The sequence below is a fragment of the Mobula hypostoma genome, chromosome 9 (genome assembly GCF_963921235.1).
Source record: "Mobula hypostoma chromosome 9, sMobHyp1.1, whole genome shotgun sequence".
In the NCBI taxonomy this organism is placed as follows: Eukaryota; Metazoa; Chordata; class Chondrichthyes; order Myliobatiformes; family Myliobatidae; genus Mobula; species Mobula hypostoma.
Genome location: NC_086105.1, coordinates 68,655,593 through 68,679,064, shown reverse-complemented (window position 1 = coordinate 68,679,064; position 23,472 = coordinate 68,655,593). Strand labels below are relative to the sequence as shown.

At 44.2% G+C, this 23,472-nt stretch overlaps 1 protein-coding gene across 1 annotated transcript in view; it reads right to left on the bottom strand.

Moving 5' to 3' along the window:
- The window catches only part of ppm1h (protein phosphatase, Mg2+/Mn2+ dependent, 1H), a 234,228-nt gene extending 211,141 nt beyond the window's left edge, over positions 1 to 23,087 (bottom strand). The window contains exon 1 of the mRNA XM_063058479.1: positions 22,558 to 23,087. Within this exon, the coding sequence (XP_062914549.1) occupies positions 22,558 to 22,790 (233 nt within the window). The 5' untranslated portion in view covers positions 22,791 to 23,087. The remainder of the gene's footprint in view (positions 1 to 22,557) is intronic.
- Positions 23,088 to 23,472: the final 385 nt, after the last annotated feature.

Sequence of the window (23,472 nt, the reverse complement as noted above, 5' to 3'; positions counted from 1 at the left end):
TTTAGCACATTGGTTGGTTGACTGTGGTCGTTCACTGGTTCTATTATAGTTATTAGATTTATTGAGTATGCCCACAAGAAATGTATCTCAGGGTTATATATGGTGACATACTTGTACTTTATAAGAAACTGAACTGAAGATTTCCGGCATCCACAGAATTTCTTGTGTTTATGAGTTACATGCTGGAAACTTCAAACATAAAATTGCGTCTAATATTAAATAGAAATACTATTAGCACATTGAAGGAGGTTAAGTATACTTTGAATATTACATACAGTACTACAAAAAAATTCTGGTAATGAACTTATCTCAAAATATTCTTACCAATTAGTTATTGGGTTCATTCCAAAGCAGAGCACTTTCCTTGAAACAATGGATTTTTGTTACACAGCTGCCTTATGAAATAGACAATAGGTGCAGGAGTAGGCCATTCAGCCCTTCAAGCCAGCACCGCCATTCACTGTGATCATGGCTGATCATCCACAATCAGTACCCTGTTCCTACCTTTTCTCCATATCCCTTCACTCCGCTATCTTTAAGAGCTCTATCTAACTCTTTCTTGAAAGAATCTAGAGAATTGGCCTCCACTGCCTTCTGAGGTAGAGCATTCCACAGGTCCACATCCCTCTGTGTGAAAAAGTTTTTCCTCAACTCCGTTCTAAATGGTCTACCCCTTATTCTTAAACTGTGGCCTGTGGTTCTGGACTTCCCCAACATCGGGAATATGTTTCCTGCCTCTAGCGTGTCCAATCCCTTAATAATCTTATGTTTCAATCAGATCCCCTCTCATCCTTCTAAATTCATAAATGATAAAGACGAGCTTTATTTGTCACATGTACATTCAGACAGTGTAATATACAGTGAAATGTGTCAACAACCAACAGTTCTAACATGCTAGGGGCTGCCCATAAGTGTCACCATGCTTCCAGCCACAACCTACTAACCCTAACCCATCTGTCCTTGGAATTTGGGAGCAAACCAGAACACCTGGAGGAAAGCCACACAGGCACAGAGAGAACATACAAATTCTTTACAGTCAGCAGCAGGAATTGAACCCCGACTACAGATCACCATTTCACATTTCAATGTAGAATCCCTCACATAGATATTGCAACAAAATGTGACAAAAAGGTGAGCTGAAAAATTAGCTCTGCTTCTAGCACTACACATGATGATTGACCCAAGTACTTTTTCTTTCTTTTTATTATTTCAGGTTTCTGACATCCACAGTACTTTGCTTTTATACTCATATTATTAAATTGATGATGCTTTGACTTTGATTTAGTAAGTTTTATCTCACAAAACAAAGGACAACAAGAATTAAAATGTTGTCCTGGATATTTGGGAATGATGTCATTTTGCAGCACCCAACCCAAGGGAAGCAAGATTCCAATTCCTTGGATGGCAAGGTAGCATAATGTTATTACTGTAATGCTCTGGTTCACATTTTTACTGTTATGCTGTAGGTATTTCATTTAGCTGTTCTGTAAGAGCAGTCTGTTCTGTCAGCCTGTTTGGGTTATTGTTGAAGATAAGGGATGATGAGGAATGTGTGCCATCCAATTAGGATGGTAGAATTCAGGGGAGGTTTTCTTGGTGAGGGACACTAAGATTGGTCTTGGGGGTGGTGGGGTGGTGGTTTTATTGGTTCAGCAGATGAAGAGAGAAGATGCTTAGGAGAACTGGTCGTAGGATACGATCCAGTGGGAGACCCGTTTGTTTGAGATGGATTGCGAGCGACTTTCCGAAGGTGGTGTGTGCTTTCACACTGACTGAGGGCCCAGCAAGTGAGTGACAGAAGTTCAAGATGAGCTCCAACTTATGCACATTTGACTGTTTAATTAAAATGGGCCCTTTTCTTTTTGTTATTCTTTACTAACTCTTTAGTTAAGATTTATAAATACAATTCCTTTAATCACATACAGTGTACTGTGTGTTATTTTGTGGCACTAATTTATAACAGGGTAGCAAATTACACAGCATCCACACAAACCAGGGTTTGGGGCGGTACAGCCATCTCAGTCTCACGAGTTTGGCGGGACCGGAGAGTGTTTTCCCTAGACTTACACAGCCAAGGAAACCAGGGGGTTTCATTACACACCAGCGACCAGGGCTCAATTCCTGCTACTGTCTGTAAGGAGTTTGTACGTTCTCCACATGAGCGCATGGGTTTTCAAAGAAATGTGAGTTAGCATTAAATGTAGGCGGCAGAAACACGAGGCTGCCCCTAGCACATATACAAAGTGTGTTGGTCACAGACGCATACGAAGCACTTCACTGTATGGTTAGACCTACCTGTGACAAATAAAATTAATGCTCTGCATACTTCTCTATAAACATGCAGAAGATGCAAATATAAGCAGGCCACTTTGACTGCAAACACCATGCACAAGGTCATATTTAAATTAACAACACCTTAAAAGGGAATCTAAAGGCTTACAAACGTAGAAGAGTGCGGCAGAGATTACAACAGCAGAAGGCCAGGCCACAGGCTAACAAGCAGCGACTGAAGGAAATGTGACTGGAATCAGAATCAAGTTTAACATCACTGGGATATGTCATGAAATTAGTTGTGATGTGGCAGCAGTACAGTGCAATACACAAAAAAATCCTTAGATATATATGAAATACCAAATTTAGTGCAAAAAGAGCAAAATTAATGAGGTACTGTTCATGGGTTAGTTCATTGTCCATTCAGAAATCTGATGGCGGAGAGGAGGACGTGTTTTACAAAATGTTGAGTGTGCATCTTCAGGCTCCTGTACCTCCTCCCTGATGGTAGCAATGAGAAGACGGCACATCCTGGGTGATGGGGGTGGGGGTGGGGGGGTGGGGAGATCCTTAATGATGATCCTTTTTGAGGCATCGCCCGTTGAAGATATCCTCAACGCTGAGGAAGCAAGTACCCATGATGGGGTGGCTGAGTTTGCAACATTCTGCCACTCATCCAAATGATGTGCAAGTCTTTTCCCAAATCACAACAGTGGTGGCACAATAAGTAATCAGTTCACTGACAGCAAAATGTCTTCTGGCAGCTTGACATTGTGAAAGGCACTCGACTGGATCGTGTTTCAAGTACACACGCTTCCAATTATGTGGATATAAGCAAATCTTCCATTGGAAGCAATTGAAAAGGTGTTTTCTGGGCTGAATACTGGCACAAAATTGAATTAATAATAATCTATTTTCCTGTTCCATTAACTTTGGGATCCTGTGGAAATTAAATAGGCAATCACACTGCAGGAGACGATAGATTCCTTTTCTTTTTTGCATCAAGAAACATTTCAGTCTCTATGATTTCCAATCCTACATCTTCAGGTTGACACATTTTACTTTGCCAGCTGCAAATCCAAATTATATTAAAGTGCATTTGAGATCTAATTAAGCAGAGCATCTGCTAGTTCTGCCAGACCTTGTCTTTAATCAGCACCAGGCCCAAGGACAACAAGAACCTTATATGCATTCATTTGTAACGTTATGCTGAGAACAGCAGGCTGACATTCACCTAAAATATTTCCCCATTGTGTGGGTAATCGGTATCCACTCTTCTCATTTCACTGAGAGCTTTGGAAAACAGTTGGAATGGAAAGCCAGAACAAAACTAGGGCAGCACTGTACTCAGCGCAGCACGATTTAAATATGTGCAATTATATTTACATCAAGGGAAATGAAATGGCAATATCCTCCCATCCACATGATACATTACCGTCTTTTCCAAAATCACAACAGTGGTGACACAATCAGTTATCAGTGACTTCTGGCAGCGTTCTTAACTTGAAACTAAATGGAGCAATATGCACATTCATGAAATTTCCTATATTTAATATCAAGGAAGGACAATTACAGAGTGACCTTCCAGGAATATCGATGTTTGATTCTTCACATTATGTACTAGGAAGACTAAGAGCTGGAAAACACAAGGCTTTGGAAAGATACTACTCAGCAGAGACATGATGGCTGAAATGTTCATGATCCATCCTGTAAAACATGATGATAATTAATTTCTACCTCACTGACAATACTTACTGAAAATTTACATACTAAATTCCATAATGGTCCAAATTTTAGAACATAGAAAAGCACAAACCCTTTAGTCCACGATGTTTACCAACCTTTTAACCAACTCGAAAATCAGCTTCTCCCTTCCCTACCCCATTACCCTCCATTTTTTTTTAATGCAACCTGCCTGTTTAGAATTTCCAAGTCTAATACTGGAGTTAATATCCAAAAAATCAAAACCAATTCCCAAGTTCTGTTTTGCAAAAAAAAAGCATTACTTTTGATCAATTCCAGTTCATTCATTCACTATATGCTGTGTGTCGTACGTCGTGGGCAATTGTGGTCTTTCCATGACCATGATTGTTCTTGGCTATTTTTTTCCGACAAAAGCAGTTTGCCATTGCCTTCTTCTGGGCAGTGTCTTTACACGACAGGTGACCCCAGCTATTAACAATACTCTTCAGAGAATGTCTGCCTGATGTCAGAGGTGGTATAACCAGGTCTTGCAATGTGCACTAGTGGCTCATATGACCATCCACCACCTGGTCCCAAGGCTTCAGGTGACCCTGATCGGGGGGGGGGGGGGTTTGCTGCTGCTAAGCAGCTACCACATCTTGCCCAAGGGTGACCTGCAGGCTAGTGAAGGGAAGGAGCACCTTACAGCTCCTTTGGTAGAGACATATCTCCACCCTGCCACCTGAGTAGCATTAACAAAAAGTAAATAAACTGCATGTTCTATTGTGAATCCAGAGAACTTTTCTCTATTCCTCCCTCTCATCTGGCAATAAAATACAGTCAGCCCTCCTTATCCTCAAGTTCCACATGCACAAATTCAACCAACCGCGAATTGAGAAAACCCAGAAATGCTCTTCCAGCACTTGTCGTTCGAGCATTATTCACCTTGCGTCTCGTTACTTCACTACTTTGTTCCTGTGAAAAAATGCCTCCTCCAAAGCGTCCCTATTCCATAAACAGGACAGTGTAACAACTACTGTACAGGTATTACAAGTTGTACTCGTTGTTTGATCGTTGTTCACTTCACGACTCATTCGTTTGCTGCTTGTGTTGTGAATGAGAGGAACATGTACAGTTTTGTTTCTTGTCAATATTCCCTGAACAAGATAGTGCAACAACTATTTACATAGCATTTCCATTGTATTAAGTGTTATAAATTCTGCAATCTGATGATTTAAAGTACATGGGAGGATATGTGTAGGTTATATGCAAATACTACTTCATTTTACACAAGGGACTTGAGCATCTGTGTTTTTTGGTATCCGTGGTGGGGGTGGGGTCCCAGAACCAATCCCTCGCGGATACGGAGGAACAACTGTATTAGTAACGCACACAAAGTGCTGGAGGAACTCAGCCAGTCAGGCGGCATCCAACTATTCTATGGGAATGAACAAAAAGTCAACATTTCAGGCTGAGACCCTTCTTCAGGACTGAAAAGGAAGACCCCAGAAATAATAGGTTGGGGGGTGGGGCAGGAATGGAAGGGTAGCTGGAAGGTGATAGGTGATGCCAGGTGGGTAGGAAATATAGAGCTGGAAAGGAAGGAATCTGATGGTGGACCATAAGAGAAAGGGAATGGGGGGGGGGGTTGATAGTCAAGTGAGAAGAGGCCAGAGTGGGGAACACAAGAGTGAGGTGCAGTGAAATAGATTACTGGACAGAGAAATCAATATTCAAGCCATCAGGTTGGAAGCCACCAAGATGGAATACAAGGTGTTGCTCCTTCACCCTGAGTGCCCCCTCATGGCACAAGTTGTGGTTATGGACCGACATGTCGGAATGGGAATCGGAATTAGAACGTTTGGCCACCAGGAAGTTCTGCTTTTGGCAGATGAAGCAGGGGTGTTCAACTAAGTGGTCCTCCAATTTACGACGGGTCTCACTGATGTAGAGGAGGCAGCATCGGGAGCACTGGACACAATAGACAACCCCAGCAGATTCACAGGTGAAGTGCTGCCACACCTAGAAGGACTGTTTAGGGCCTTGAATGGAGGCAAGGGAGGAGGTGAATGGGTTGGTGTAGCAATTTGGCCACTTGCAGGGATAAATGCTGGGAGGGAGGTAAAGCTGTGGCAGGATCCCTTTGGAGCTGGTCAAAGTTGTGGAGAATGTGTTGGATGTGGACGTTCATGGGGTGGTAGGCAAGGACAAGAGGAGCTATCACTGTAAGGAGACGAGAAGATGGGGTGAGCGTGGATGTCAGGGAAATGGGAATGTGGGTGAGGGCAGCATCACTGGTAAAGGAAGAGAAACCCTGTCCTCTTTCTTCAAAGAACACCTCTGATGTCCTGGAAAGGAATTGTCAGGATAACCACGGGAATCAGAAAGCTTATAAAGTGTTAGTTGACAGCTCGTCTCCAGAGATGGAGACAGAGAGATCAAGAAAGGGGAGGGACCGAGTGAATTTAAGGGCGGGGTGAATGTTGGAGGCAAAGTTGATGAAATTAACAAGCTCAGCACGAGTGCATAAAGCAGCACCAATGCAGCGGAGGAAGAGTCGACAAGCATGATTGGGGAAGGCCTGGAAAATGGACTGTTTCATGGAGGCAATGAAAAGGCAGGCATGGCTGGGGCCCAGTTACCCCTGAGTCTGGAGAAAGTGGGAGGAGCCAAAGAAAAAGCTGTTGAAGGTGAGCACCAGTTCTACCAGATAGAGGGTAGTGAAGGTGGATGGAGAAAGAAGCATAGAGCTTTAAGGCCTCCTTTGTGGGGATAGAAGTGAATAGGGACTGGACATCCATGGTGAAAATGAGGTGGTCAGAGCCAGGGAACTGAAAATTCGTGAGGAGACTGAGAGCATGAGAAATGTCATGGTTGTAGGTGGGAAGGGACTGAACCAAGGGGGATAGAATGGAGTCTTAAGCCCAATGTATACTTCTGCGTCAAATGTACGCCGTAGGTACCGCGTACCCTACACCGTAGGGTGACGTGCACCTCCCCAAAAATGTAACTCGCGCGTCGCAGCAACGTGGACTGCCACAACTGTGATTGGTCCGCTTGGTAGCATCGCATTTCCAGTTGCTTTTCTCTACCATGTCTGTACACTGACGCGGAATAACTGATTGGAGACGATGAACCAAATCGTCAAATCTACCTGCTGACATCCGAAAATATTTGAAATGCATTTCCTCGTCCATGTCTCTCACGAAGAAACTCAACACAGTGGCATAGAAACCCCACCGCCAACTAGCGTTTTGGTGGTGAATTGCAGAATGACTTAGACACAACTATGCATGCTCGCTATGGCGTAGGGCTACGCAAAAGTATAAATGAGGCCTACGGCGTAGCCCGTATGCACAAGTATAAATCAGCCTTTAGTATGAGGACACAAGTTCAGTGTGGCAGGAGGTAGAAGTGAACAGTACAGGGTAAGGGAACTAAGAGATTGGTGGCGGTGGATGGGAGTTCTCCAGAGTTGATGGGGTCAGTGATGGTGTCAGAGACAGTTTTGTGATCTCTGGAATGCTGTTAGTACTACCCATACCTCACTCCATCTTAGTTTTAAATATGTCCCTTTACACCCAAAAGCATTTGTGCAAAGATGACTATGTTGACAAGGACTAGATGGGCTGAAAGGCTTGTTTCTGTGCTGTAGTATTCTGACACTGAAACTAAACTACAAACAGAACAGTAGAGCCAGGCCATTAGGCCCACAACATTTGTGCTGACCCTTAAACTAATCCCATCTGCTTGTATAGGACCCATATCCCTCCAGTCTCTCGATATTCATAGGCCTGTCTCCAGTCCCTCTGTCGGTTGGGGTTGTCCATGAATGTTGCATCTCAGCTGTCTACAGGATTTGCAAGCCACGGCAGTGCGATATAGAGAGCAATCTGTTGCCCAAGTAGCAAGCTCTCCTTTTCCATACAGCAGGAATGGCAGGGACCAATAGGAGTTTGGCACCAGCAGCAGTGCAGGAGTCGCTAGTCAGCGTTGAACTCAATTTAGGATTGCCTGGGGGACTTCAGCTCCAGATTTACTCCCAAAGCCTTCCCCGTGAGTGGGTATAGCCGCAAGGCAGCTGAGGTTTGCGATCAGAATTTTCCCGCTCCAGGATGAACGGCAACCACAGCTGATGAGACCTATCTGCCCGAAGTGACTGGTTTTAAGGCATCGGTAACCTGCCTTTGCCCCCTTCCTGTCAGTCGCAGTTGTCAGGCTTGGTAGGTAAGCCACACGTAAGGAGCAGGATTATCTGAACACTTCTTGAACTCCAGTATCGACTTCCACCACCACCCCGGACAGCACGTTCCAGGCACCTACCATCCTGTGTAAAATAAAACTTGCTCTGCACATCCGGTTTAAACTTCCCTTGTCACCTTAAAACTACGCCATCTTTAATATTTCTACTCTGGAAAAAGACTCCAATCCACAGCTCTCATAATTTCATAATTAAAAATTACCTTGAGGATTGTGTACAGATAGCAAATTTAGTTAACGTTTGTCCGCAGGTTCTTTTAGTCATCTTTTGTAAACAAAAATAAATCACCCATCATCCACAAATGTGGATTATACAATGCAAGTCTTTAAAATTCATAATGATACCTCTGCTCCATGTGTAGACCAAAGAGCCAATGAGCAAACACTGAGCTGGAATGTTGTGTTCAACTGGAACACATTTTAGATAAATATCGTGACTGTGTGGTTAGAGAATTTTCTTAGCACCATGTAGAGTCTAGAGAAGCGAGGTTGCTTTCTTTGGGAAGATTTGACTGAAGGACCCAAAATTATGAAGCATTTTGGTGGTGAAAAGGGCATTAACCATCAGAGAGTAAAGATTTTAGATAACATAGGACACACACACACACACACAAAGACCATAAGATATACGAGCAGGAGTAGACTATTCAGGTCATCAGGCCTGCTCTGCCATTCAATCATGAGCTGATCCAATTCTTCCAGTCATCCCCACTCCCCTGCCTTCTTCCCATATCCTTTGATGCCCCGGCTAATCAAGAACCTATCTAGCTCTGCCTTAAATGCACCCAATAAATTGGCCTCCACAGCCACTTGTGGCAACAAATTCCACAGATTTACCACTCTCTGACTAAAGTAATTTCTCTGCATCGCTGTTCTAAATGGACGTCCTTCAATGCTGAAGTTGTGCCCTCTTGTGACTTGTACACATGCACACACGTTCTAATTTGAAACGAGTAGTGGAAGCAGGCTCAATAGTAAATTTTGTAAGTTTGTTGAATATACACCAAACCGGACAGATAATTTTATAATAGGTAATTTGAGAATTATGCACAGACACCAAATTTAGGTAAGTTTGTCCACCAGTATATTAGTCACCTTGTTTTAAAAAAAAATCACCTGTTCTGCACAACACAGTAAGTCAGTGGCATAGTAGTGTAGCAGTTAGCACAACTGCTTTAGTGTCAGCAATCCTGAAGATAGGGGTTAGATTCCCACCACTGCCTGCAAAGAGTTTATACATTCTCCCTGAGCCCACGTAGGTTTCCTCCAGGTGCTCCAGTTTCTTCCCACATTGCAAAGACACATGGGTTAGGATTATGAGTCGGGGTCATGCTAGGTTGGCCCTTGCGGCTGCCCCCAGCACCACTGAACAAGTTTAGTTGAGTGGGACAGGCTGAACTGTACTATTTGAATGCAAATCTACAAACCACTGGAGATACATTACCAATGTTACTGCCAAAGGAAGTTCTATGACTCAGGATCTCTGGAGAAGACAAAACCGAAACTCCCAAAACCTGATGGAAGTATAACAGATTATGAGGGGTGACAGATAGACAAGAATTTCTGCAGATGCTGGAAATCTAGAGCAACACACAAAAATGCTTGCTCATTCTTTAAATTATTGCAAATTTAACCTCCTTACTGATCATTTAAATAACTCTAAGATCAATCCAAACTTTCCCTCCTACACAACCTTCCTTTTTCTATTATCCAACTGCCAATTTAAGAGTCTCTTAGATGTTCCTAATAGATCTGCCTCTACCACCATCCCTGGCAGCACGTTCCACACACTACTCTTAAAATTACCTCAGACATCTCCCCCACCCCCTAAACTTTCTTCCAATCACGTTAAAATAGTGACTCCTCATATTAGGTTTTCCACCATGGGAATTCCCACTCAATTTATGACTCTTATCTATGTCCCTCTATCAAGTTGACTCTCATCCTCTTTCACTCCAAAGAACAAAAGCCCCAGCTCACTCAAGCTATCCTCATAAAACATGCTCTCTAATCCAGGCAGCATTCTGGCGAATCTCTTCCGCACCTTGATAATGCAGACTGGAATCATGTATGAGCCAGACAAGAAAAAAAACCATTAATTTTTTTCTTTTTAAAAACTGCAGATTCAGGAAATACATTTTTAAAAATGTTGCGTCAGACAGCATCTGTGGAAGGAGAAAAATTGATGTTCCAGCTCTGGGACTCATCATTATATCTGACAAAGAGAAACAAGTTAATCGAGGAGGCAGAGGTGGTGGTGATGGGTGGAATATTTTATCCAGTCCAAAGATACTAATAAGACAATCCCAGGGACTTAAATAGGATGCATTTCTATTCCCAACTAAATTTAAATTTGCAAACTGTGACACTGGGTTTTGAACTCAAGATCATTGGTTTGGGCTTTCCTTCTCTCACTGTAATTCACTGTTCACATCGTACATTCCTCTACGTTGGGAAGACCAGATACATTGGCTGACCATCTCAGGAAACAGTCCATTCTCTTTCTCAGTAATAGGTAGTCAAGAGACATGATAAAGGTTTCAGGTAGCATGATCATGAGAGGTATGGTCAACATGACCACAGTGCTGTGAAAGATCTGTCTCTAAGTGACATACTTGGGCACATTGACCAACAACCAAAGACAAAACATCTTCCAGGTTGTCTCAGTTCCTCACAGCCAATGAGTTACTTCAGAAGTTTTGTTGGCAGCCAAATGTAACACAAAATAAAATTAAACTAAAAGCAGCATACCAATATCCACATTAGAAGTGTTTTTACAATTGATGTTTGGGGGAATTAATATTACAGGTTTCCCCCACCATCCGAAGGTAGAGCATTCCTATGAAACGGTTCGTAAGCCGAAACGTCGTAAAGAGAAGAAGCAATTACCATTTATTTATATGGGAAAATTTTGTGAGCGTTCGCAGACCCAAAAATAACCTACCAAATCATGCCAAATAACACATAAAACCTAAAATAACAGTAACATATAGTAAAAGCAGGAATGATATGATAAATACACAGCCTATATAAAGTAGAAATACTTCTCTACAACAATTGCCTGCACAGATCTCCGTAGCGAAAATCTCACGCAAGCACTCTCGGCAGAAAATCTCACGCAAGCGCTGTTGGCATAAACGCGCTCTCCAATAACCTTTAAACTATGAAGCTGCCAAATCTACCAAATGTAAAAATACACAGCCTATATAAAGTAGAAATAATGTATATACAGTGTAGTATCACTTACCGGAATTGGGAAAACAGCGCCGAGCACACTGATGATGGTGTGTTAGACTGAGTCGTCGCAGGTTGGGGTGGTGCAGTGGCCCCCACCCTCCAGGCCGAGCGATACATTGCTGCGAAGCACGCAGGGGTAGCCGGGAGGCACACAGCATATCATTAGGAAAAAAGCCGAAATAAACATGCCAATTAATTAAGTGCTGCCCGGCACGTAAATGTCAGCGCAGATCAGAGGGGATTGCATTGGCACTGATCTGGGCCGATAATTACGTGCTCGGTGGCACCTAATTAATTAGCATATTTATTTCGGCTTTTTTCTTAAAGATGTGCTGTGTGCCTCCCAGCTACTGCTGCATTCTCCGCAAATTGGTACAGTATCTGTCCAGGGCCCGAGGGCTGGGGTGGTGGGACACGGGGGTGTCATCTCATCGTCGATCAGGGCAGGCTACTCATCTTCTCCTATGACTGCCTGCCTCGATGTCGAAGGTCGAGGTTCGTCGTCTGCTGTGGCTGATGTGGAAGGCTTGCTTGACTGCTGAGCCTCGAGCATTTTTCTATCACACAGTTTTGTGTAAGGACTCAAAACATCCTGCAAATATCCCCTAAACCTATGTACCCTTCCAAAATTAAAGTCGTACTTTATCATTGCAGCGAAAATCTCACACAGTTGCTTCACGTTCAGTTCCTGGACGACTTCACTTTTGCTACTGCATTCGGTTTCGATTATTATCCTTTCCTCTTCCAATTGCATCAGCTCTTCCTCTATCAGTTCTTGGTCATGGGATGCCAAAACCTCTTCAACATCATCTTCATCAGCTTCCACAAGCCACATTCACTTTGTCCTTGCTTCGTTCACCACGATCAAAACGCTTAATTCTGTCTAGTTTTATGCTAAGTGTAACACCCTTACAAGCTCTTTCAGGCTTTTCTGTCACCTTAGAACTCATCTTGCTAACGGCTGCTCACAGGCTCGTGCTTAAGCAATGCCGTTCCGAATCCGGGGGAGAGCAGCTGCTCGTGGTGCGCACTGCCTCTTATCGCGCGCTAATTTTTTTTATCACGCGCTGATTTTCTTCGTAAAAGTGAAAACACCTTCTGAAAGTGAAAACAGGGTACTAATGTAGATCTTTTGTAACAGTGAGGTTTCGTAAAGCGAACGTTCGAAAAGCAGGGTCACCTGTAAAAGAAACCCCTTTCCCAGCTCTAGCAATATTAGATCATTTTCAAATTGATTATCTTTTAAAACAATAATTTATAAATTAACTTTGTCACATATACATCGAAACATATAGTGAAATGCATTGCTTGTGTCAAATCAAATCAATGAGGGCTGTGCTGGGCAACCCACGAGTGGTGGCACAGAGATAGCATCTCCACAACTCACCAACTCCAACCGGGTAGCACAGTGGTTAGCGCAACACTTTACAGTACTAGTGACCCGGGTTCATTTCCTGCCACTGTCTGCGAGAAGTCCAAATATTCTTCCAGTGAGTGTATGGGTTACTCCCACAGTCCAAAGTCATTTGGTTGGTAGGTTAATTGGTCACTGTAAAATTGTCCCGTCATTAGGCTAGGGTTAAATCATTATTGCAGGGTAGTGCATCTCGAAGGGATGGAAGGACTTTATCCTGCCCTGTATCTCAATAAATAAACAAAATAATGTATGTTATTGGATTGTAGGTGGAAACCTGAGCACCCAGATAAAACTCACATGGTCACAGGGAGATTGTACAAACTCCTAAAGGATGGTGGCAGGAATCGAACCCCAGTCTTACAGCTGGCACCGTAAAATGATGCATTAACCGCTACGTTACCATGCTGCCCAAATGACTAAAAGAGCACTTGTGGCATTGTCTGAAACATGACGCTTCCAGCAGAGAAACACTCCTCCAGCTGTGGGCAATTTTCAGCCCCGTATCCAAGGAAAGATGCCCTAGCCCTGGGGAAATCCAGAGCAGGTTCACACAAATGATCCTGGAATGAAAGAGCATTTGGTGCCTCTGGGCCAGTACTCAATGGTGTTCAGAAAGATGAGGGAGTGACACTTGTTGGATATTAAAGGCCTGAAGAATGGATGTAGAGAGGACATTTCCGTTAGTAGGAAAGTCTAAGATCTAAGGCACAGCCTCAGAATAAACATTATTGCTTTAGAACAGAGATGAGAAGGAATTTCTTCAGCCAGAGGGTGCCAGATGTATGGAATTCATTGCCACAGAGGGCTGTGGATTCCTTGTCATTGGTTGTATTTAAGGCAGAGATTGATAAGCTTTTGGTTGGTAAGGGGTTAAGGGTCACATGGAGAAGACAGAAGAAAGGGGCTGCAAAAATATTCAGGCATGACTGAATAATGGAATGAATAGCCTAATTCTGCTCCTAGATCTTTTGGCAGGGGTTCCCAACCACGGATCGAAATCATTAAGCAAGGAGCTCATCGGGCCCAGGTTGGGGATCATCGTCTTATTCTATCACACCAGAATGACAACGTAAACTTTTGTAATCAAAGGTCAAAGTTGGGACTAAATAAACCTAGGGGTTTATAGAACTTCTACATTTTAATACTTCATCCTATTTTACTACAACCTCAGACCAGGCACGAATGGCTCTATTTCATTAGGAGTTTGAGAAGATTTGGTATAATCACAAAAGACTCTTGCAAATTTCTACAGATATAGCACAGCGGAGAGCATTCTGACTGGTTGCATCACAGGACTGCATGAGGCTGCTAAGGGTTATACAGTCAGCCAGCTCCACAGGTACAACCCTTCTCAGCATCAAGGCCATCTTTAAGATGAGGTGCCTCGAGAAGGCAGCATTCATCAGTAACAATCCACCACAGAACTTCATGTTATTACCATTAGGGAGGAGGTACAGGAGCCCAAAAGCCAACACTCAATCATTTATAATAAATAAATATGTATTTTAACCCCTCCATTGTCTGATTTCTGAACAGCCCATGAATCCATGATCACCATCTCTTATTCATTTTCTCTTGGCATCATTTATTTTGCAGTTTATACTAATTTTTTGTCTTTGCACTGTAACTGCAGACACAAAACAGTGCATTTCATGTCAGGCAAGACAGTGAGAATAAATGATTTTGTTCTAGAAAAAAAAATGAAGTTAGAGGGGTAATGCTACGTTGTCTCCACCCCTTCCCACTCCACTGGACAGATTGCAGTGTTCTGGACCCATGGAGTGATTATAGTAAGGGGGGGGGGGGGGTGAGGCCATTCAGCCTGATCTGCTCATGTGGATTCTTTGATTAAACAAGTCCAATGATACTTTTCACACTATGGCCATCTATTCGTTTGCACTTTCCCTCTTTGAAGTTGTACTGACCTTTCAAGCAGTGCCTTCCAAATCATAACTTACTGCATAATAAAAAATTCTTCACGTCTTCTCTAATGCATTGGCTTTCTGCCTGATGACTAAATTATCGGTATGCTTTTAAATGCGTATAGACGCATCAATTGAAACTCATTCATCAACCTTTCCTAGTCAAAGCATAATTTTGCTGATTTTAAATACAAAAGCTTCAGCAGATGCCAGAAATCCAGGGCAACATCCATAAAATGTTGGAGGAACAACATGTCAGGCAACATCTATGGAGGGGAATAAACAGTTGACATTTTCGGTCGAGACCCTTCATCAGGAATGGAAAGGAAGGGGGAAGAAATTAGAATAAGGTGGTGGTGGGGGGGTGGGGAGAAGCAGTACAACCTGGCAGGTGATGGTGAGACTGGGTGGTGGGGGGGAAGTTGGGTAGATGGGGAAAAGTTCAGGGGAGGGAGAAGATGGGAGATAAAGGGCTGATGATATCTGATAGAGTGGACCATCAGAGAAAGGAAAGGAGGTGGAGCAGATGAGGAGAAAAGGGGCAAGAGGGGAGACAGAATGGAGAATGGAAAAAAAGTGAAGGGGTAGGGAGGAGAAATTCACTAACATCAGGCACTTGTCTTGAGTTGTCAAGAAGATCCCCTCCAGTTTAAGACGTGCTGCATTATTTTCAATTCTCTAGTATTGAACAGTTAGATGACCGTGAACAGTACCCCTGAAACTTGCATCCATCAGTTCCTCGACTGGTGACCTTTAACACTTTGAAGACAGCAACCTTTAAAGCACTTTGCTTGTACCCATTTCATCTCATTTAATATTGTTACTTCCTTTTCAACTCTGCCTGCGGCTGCACCAATATTTAGAGTCATAGAAAAGTACAGCATAGAAACAGGCCCACCGGCCCATCTAGTCAGTGTTGAACTATTTAAACTGCCGACTCCCATTGACCTGCACCAGGACTATAGCTCTTAAATCCCAACCATCCAAACTCTGCTTAAACATTGAAATCGAGCTTACATGCACCACTTGTGCTGGCGATTCTTAAACTTCTCACTCTTAACCCATGACCTCTAGTTGCAGTCCCACCCCATCTCAGTGGAAAAAAGCCTGTTGCATTTACCCTATCTATACCTCTCAATTTTGTATTCCTCCATCAAATCTCCTCTCAATCTACATTCCAAGGAATAAAGTCTTAACCTATTTAATCATTCCATACAACTCAGGTTCCTTCAAACCCAGCAACATCCTTGTAAATTGTCTCTGTACTCTGTCAACTTTATTTACATCTTTCTGTTAGGTAGGTGACCAAAACTGCACACAAACTCCAAATTAGGCCTCACCAATATCTTATACAACTTCAGCATGACGTCCTACCTTCTGTACTCAAAACTTTGATTTACAAAGGCCAATATTTCTGAAATAATTCTGGTATTTCCTTCAAGCTGACAGAGCTGCTCCCTCTCAGCTCCAGTGACTTAGGTTTGATCCTGACCTCTGGTACTGCCTGTGTGGAACTTGCATCTTCTCTCAGTGACCATCTGAGTTTCCTCTAAACAGTGCAAAAAGACAGTTTAAATGGCCACTTTAAAATCACCTATTGTGTAAAGATGAGTGGGGTAGGATCTGGTAATAGTTAATGGGAATACAAGACTATTGTTGAGATTAAGGTAAATAAATGCTTCAAGGTTAGCATGTATGGTGGGCTAAAGTGTGTGACTCCATGTTATAAGATTTCCTCTGTCAAGATGATTGGAATTGAGCATCAGCCACCAACTAATTCCTTGTCACAGAGTCCAGTATGCATCTGCCTTTAACTAACTTGCTATGTGGTTATTAAGTCCTAATTAACCAATTGCAGAGATGGCACAGCCTCACTAGAGCCAACTAGCACTACTGTAGTCTACAGGATAACCGCAGTGCTGACCAAACCGTGACTCTTGTTGTGGATGTTAGCAAGACACAGCAGCAGAACATGGGCCACTTATCCATCGAGTCTGCTCCACCATTCCATCATAACTGGTTTATTTTCCCCCATAACCCCATTCTCCTGCCCTTACCCCGTAACTTTTAATAAGAGCATAACCAAAGAAATAGGAGCAGAACAGAAGTGTGGGGTATGCATTTCAAAAGAAGCAGCACGATAAAGAGAATGAACAAAGGATTCGGTGGAGATTGGGAGATGTGGAAGGGCAAGGAAGCCCTGGAGCTTTGTCTACAAGTTACATAAGAAATAGGAGCAGGAGTTGGCCACCTGGCCCACCAAGCCTGCTCCGCCATTCAAAAAGAGCTTGGTTGATCTGGCCATGGACTCATCTCCATCTACTTGCCTTTTCCCCCATAACCCTCAATTCCCCTATGCAAAAATCTATCCAACCTCGTCTTAAATTTATTTAAGCCTCCAACTTTCACCCTGCCCTCAAGTTTACCTGGTCCATTTCCGACACCTCCCTCCCCTTTCTAGATCTTTCTGTCTCTGTCTCTGGAGACAGCTTATCCACTGATGTCTACTATAAGCCTACTGACTCTCACAGCTATCTGGACTATTCCTCTTCTCACCCTGTCTCTTGCAAAAATGCCATCCCCTTCTCGCAATTCCTCCATCTCCGCCGCATCTGCTCTCAGGATGAGGCTTTTCACTCTAGGACGAGGGAGATGTCTTCCTTTTTTAAAGAAAGGGGCTTCCCTTCCTCCACTATCAACTCTGCTCTTAAACGCATCTCCCCCATTTCACGTACATCTGCTCTCACTCCATCCTCCCGCCACCCCACTAGGAATAGGGTTCCCCTGGTCCTCACCTACCACCTCACCAGCCTCCGGGTCCAACATATTACTCTCCGTAACTTCCGCCACCTCCAACGGGATCCCACCACTAAGCACATCTTTCCCTCCCCCCGCCTCTCTGCATTCCGCAGGGATCGCTCCCTACGCAACTCCCTTGTCCATTCGTCCCCCCCCATCCCTCCCCACTGATCTCCCTCCTGGCACTTATCCGTGTAAGCGGAACAAGTGCTACACATGCCCTTACACTTCCTCCCTTACCACCATTCAGGGCCCCAAACAGTCCTTCCAGGTGAGGCAACACTTCACCTGTGAGTCGACTGGGGTGATATACTGCGTCCGGTGCTCCCGATGTGGCCTTTTATATATTGGCAAGACCCGACGCAGACTGGGAGACCGCTTTGCTGAACATCTACGCTCTGTCCGCCAGAGAAAGCAGGATCTCCCAGTGGCCACACATTTTAATTCCACATCCCATTCCCATTCTGATATGTCTATGCACAGCCTCCTCTACTGAAAAGATGAAGCCACACTCAGGTTGGAGGAATAACACCTTATATTCCGTCTGGGTAGCCTCCAACCTGATGGCATGAACATCGACTTCTCTAACTTCCGCTAAGGCCCCACCTCCCCCTCGTACCCCATCTGTTACTTATTTTTATGCACACATTCTTTCTCTCACTCTCCTTTTTCTCCCTCTGTCCCTCTGAATATACCTCTTGCCCATCCTCTGGGTCCCGTCCCCCCCTTGTCTTTCTTCCCGGACCTCCTGTCCCATGATCCTCTCGTATCCCCTTTTGCCTATCACCTGTCCAGCTCTTGGATCTCCCCCTCCAACTTTCAAATCCCTTACTCACTCTTCCTTCAGTTAGTCCTGACGAAGGGTCTTGGCCTGAAACGTCGACTGCACCTCTTCCTACAGATGCTGCCTGGCCTGCTGCGTTCACCAGCACTTTGATGTGTTGCTTAAATTTATTTACTGAGGTAGCCTCCTCATCTCCATCTTAAATGTACTCCCCTAGTTCTAGTCTCACCTACCTGTGGAAACAACTTTCCTGCCTCTATCTTATCTACCCCTTTCATAATTTTATATGTTTCTGTAAGATCGCCTCTCATTCTTCTGAATTCCAGCAAGTATAGTCCCAGGCACCTCAATCTCCCCTCAGAGTCTAACCCCCTCATCTCTGGAATCAACCTGGCAAACCTCCCTTATCAACCTCTGCTTTAGATTCCTCATCTCTGTTCTAAAGGAACATTCTTGTATTCTGAGACTGTCTCTCTGGTCCTTGACTCCTCCACTATTGGAAACAATCTCTTCAACTCCACTCTATCTAGGCCTTTCAATAGGATGAAAGCTGACTAGCTAATTTGAAAGAACAGCATTGTAACTGACAAAGCAATTGCTTAGTTTGGAAACATAATTAAAGAGTTACGCAGTACAGAAACAGAACCTTTGGCACAGACATCCACACCAAAGTTCTCTGCCCAATCTAACTCCTTTTGCCTGCACTTGGCCCATATCCTTCTAAACATTTAAATGCATTTTAAACATCATTATTATTATTCCCACCTTGGCCACTTTATCTGGCAGATTTTTCCATATACCCACCAGTCACCATGTGAAAAAAAATCAACCTCATGTCCTTAAATCTATGACTTCAAAGTTTTGGACTCCTCTCTCCCAGGGTAAAGACTGTGTCCATTCCCCTTATTAACACCCTCATGATTTTATAAACCTGTACGAGGTCACCTCTCAGCCTCCTACTCTACAAGGAAAATAGGTGACATATGGGAGGGAAACTGGAAATCAGGTTCAATGGTGCCATAACAACAGCCTCTTACTCAAGACCAGCAAGACCAAGCAGCTGATTATTGACTACAAGAGGAGGAAACCAGAGATCCATGAGCCAGTCCTCATCAAGGGATCGGAGATGGAGAGGGTCAATAGCTTTAAATTACTTGGTGTTACCATTTCAAAGGATCTGTCCCGGGACCAGCATACAAGTGCCATTACAAAGAAGGCATGGTAGCTCCTTTATTCAGGGGTTTACGCTGACTCGACATGTCATCTAAAACTTAAACAAAATTGTATAGGTGCACAGTGGAGAGTATCCTGACTGGCAGCATCATGGTCTGGTATGGAAACACCAATGCCCAAGAATGGAAAAGCTCACAAAAAGGAATGGATATAGCCCAGTTCATCACAAGAAATCCCTACCCAACATCGAGCATGTTTACAAGTGCTGACACAGGAAAGTTTCGGGGTGGAGATATGTCTCTACTAAAGGAGGTGTAAGGCACTCCATCCCTCCGCTAGCCTGCGGGTCACCCTTGGGCAAGGTGTAGCACCTGCTTAGCCCCTGATTAGGGTTTCATGAAGCCATGGGTGGATGGTCGTACAAGCAGCTGGTACATATCATTTCCTGGTTATGTGACCACTGACACCAGGCAGACAATCTCTGAGGAGCATTGGTAATGGCTGGGGTCATCCATCTTGTAAAGACACCATCCAGAAGACAAGGGCAAACCACTTCTGTAGAAAAATTTTCCAAGAACAATCATGGACATGGAGACCATGATCACCCACGTCATATGACACAGCACATATTGATAATGATGATGCTACTGCTACTGCCAGTCAAAAGCAGCATCCATTATCAAGAACCCCCACATCCAGGCTATGCTTTCTTTTTACTGCTGCTAATGCCACTGAGGTCCCACACCTCCAGGTTCAGGGACAGTTATTACCCTTCAACTATCAGTCTCCTGAATCAGCGTGGATAACTTCACTCAACTCTTAATAAACTGATACCACAACACTTCCAAGCATTCTGTGACTCATGCTCTCAATATTTTGGGTTTTTTTTTTGTATTTATACATTTTGCCCTCTTTTGCACATTGGTTGTTTGCCAGTCTTTGCATGTCATTTTTTACTGATCCTATTGTATTTGCTCTACTGTGAATGCCCACAAGAAAATGAATCTCAGGGTAGTATGTGGTGGCATATTTGAACTTTGATAACAAACTTACTTTGATCTTCATAATCCAACCCCACCAGACCAGGTAATCTGATTATATGGATAAGTTTACTGAGGTCACACATTTCGAAATACCGTCCAGATATACGATTCCCTATACATCAAGGGACCACAATCGCCCACATCATACAACACGGCACATAACGGTGATGAGAAACTAAATGCAGATTAATGTGTTACAGAGAAAGTGCAGTGCAGGTGGACAATTAAATTACAAGGACTATAAGAAGAGCCTTGTGAATCTTTTCTGCATTGAAACACTTAACAGAACCAATAGAAACTCTGCCCCGCCATGTCAAGCAGCTTAGACACGTTGCCTTTACAGTGTTAGCAGTCAGGTTCAATTCCCATTGCTGTCTGTAAAGAGTTGACACGTTCTCCTGGTGACCACGTGGGTTTCCTCCGGTTTCCTCCATATTTCAAAGACGTACAGGTTAGGGTTAATAAGTTGTGGGGATGCTATGTTGGTGCCAGTGGCTTGACTTGGGGGCTTCCCTCAGAACATCCTCGGACTGTGTTGTGTTGATACAAATGACACGTTTCGCCGTATACTGCGGCATTTCGATGTACATGTGGCAAATAGAATTAATCTTATATTCTTACTTTTGATCCCTAATCTAAGAAAGGATGTACTGAAACTGGACAGGGTTCAAAGGAGATTCACAAAAATGATTCTGGGATTGAAAGGCCTGTTATATAAGCAGTGTTTGGTGGCTCTGGGCCTCTACTCACTAGAATTCAGAATAAAGGGAAAACATTTGTAAACAGATGAGCAGGAATTTCTTCAGCCACAGGGTAATGAATCTGTAGAAACTCTTGCCACAGAGGCCAAGACAATAGGCGCATTTAAGGCCGATGGATAGGTTCTTGATAAATAGGGGGATTAAGAGTTATCAGGAGGTAGGCAAAAGGTGTTTGAAAATCAACCGTGATTTCAATGGCAGAGCAGACCCAATAGGCTGAATGCCCTAACCGTCTATGTTATTGTCAAAATAATAGCTTAACATCAGTAAAGACGCGAGACTTGTTTGCAATGAGCACAGTGATGTACATTTGTCCCACTGCACTGCACCAGACAGCCAGCATAAATTCAACCCACATGTCGAGGTGGGTGGCCGGCTGTAAATGATGCAGTTCATGAACGCTTTTCTCTTCATCACACTACACGTGGTAATAAACAGACACCAGCACCATTCAAGACATTCACGTTATGCACCGACAGAGCAGGGGGGCGTGGTCGCCATTCCAAGACGCATCTAAAGCCAATACTGCGCGCACCTGAACGTGTAGACGGCGCCTTAAAGGGGCAGGGTTGCAGTACAGCCGTCCATCCACGCACAAAACCTTTAATTATAGTCAATCAAGACGAGTTAAAGCCGTTTCCATTTACCACACGTCACCTTTATGCATATACAACGTCTTCAGTTGCAATTTTCCAAACCGGTTTTACGTGCCTAAAGGGCGATTTCACACCAACGTCGCTACAGTTTGCAACATTCCATCCTTAATCCCACTGTACCTTTAAAAATGCACCGAGATTATAAATATAAACAAGCATTCTGTTCGACCCGTGCCTCCCAATTCCGAATATATGTGGCACCTGCACCAGGACAATAGGATTGCATCCATTAATTACTTTATTGTTAGATAAAGGAAACAAATAGTTTTTTTTAAAATATGCGGTTAATCTCCGCAATGAATGCTGCCATAATAATCAACTGCGTTCCGGTTATATCAAGTGGTCGGTTTAGTGAAATAATTCGCATCATATCCCACTATTTTAATGGACTATAACTGGAAATACAGCACATCTTTCCTGTAGAAATTTATGCATATTTTAGATACGTATAAATATTTTAAAACCAGATAGCTTGGTGCAAAGCCTTGAGCAGGATGAAAGAATATTAACATGTTGGGTATCAGAAAGGAGTTACCAGCTTGCATACTTACTCTGCGTAGCCGGTAGCCCACGGCAGCGTTTGGTTTTCTTTCACTGTGAGGATTGGTCTGGCGATGTGATCCGCAGAGCACTCGATCTCATCCTGAGACAGTCCGAGGAATTCTGGCCTGCTATATGGGAATTTCATCGGCAACTCAGTCCCATTGGTATGCTCAGCATTGGCGTTTCCAGGCATAATGCCTCCCATCAAATTGGCTACCGCAGATTTCACCCGGGTGAGCATGATATTACCAACGAACTCCCCACTTCAGGAGCAGGCGCGTTTGAGCTGTTGGCTCTTTCCGTGAAGCAGGCAGAGAAAGGCGGGGGGAGGGGTGTTGGTGAGAGATCCCAACTCTCCCGACAGCGGAGGCAAACAAAAACGGAGAGGGAGAGGCAAAGAGAGAGGAGGGAGAAACGAGGAGAAAGGCTCAGAGTGCAAGGCGGAGTGAACGCGGAAATAAAGCCATGATTGGGTGTCATGTGATGGAGGTTTGCGCTTGACCAGGAGCTGATCCGGCTGGGGGAGCAGCGCTGTGGATCCCGGAATGGGGGGGAGGAGGAGGAGGAGGAGCGGGAGGAGGGGCATGGGGAAGGGGAAGCCGAAGGCGGGAGGGAGGGGAAGTGTGGCAAGGAGGGTGACGTGGGTGTGTGTTGGGGAGGAGGGAGAGGGGGGAGTGGGGCAGTGGTGAGGTGGGGGGATGGAGGAGTCTGGGGTAGGGGGAAGGGAGTGGGGCATGGGGCAGTAGGGGGGAGGTGGGGGAGGGAGGAGGGTAGTAGGGAGGGAGGGGAGCAGGGCAGTGGTGGGAGGGAGGGGAGGGGAGTGGGGTAGTGGTGGGAGGGTGGGTAGTGGTGAGGTGAGGTGAGGGAGGGGGGTGAGGTGAGGGAGGGGGTGGGGTAGGGGTGGGGTAGTGGTGGGGGAGGGA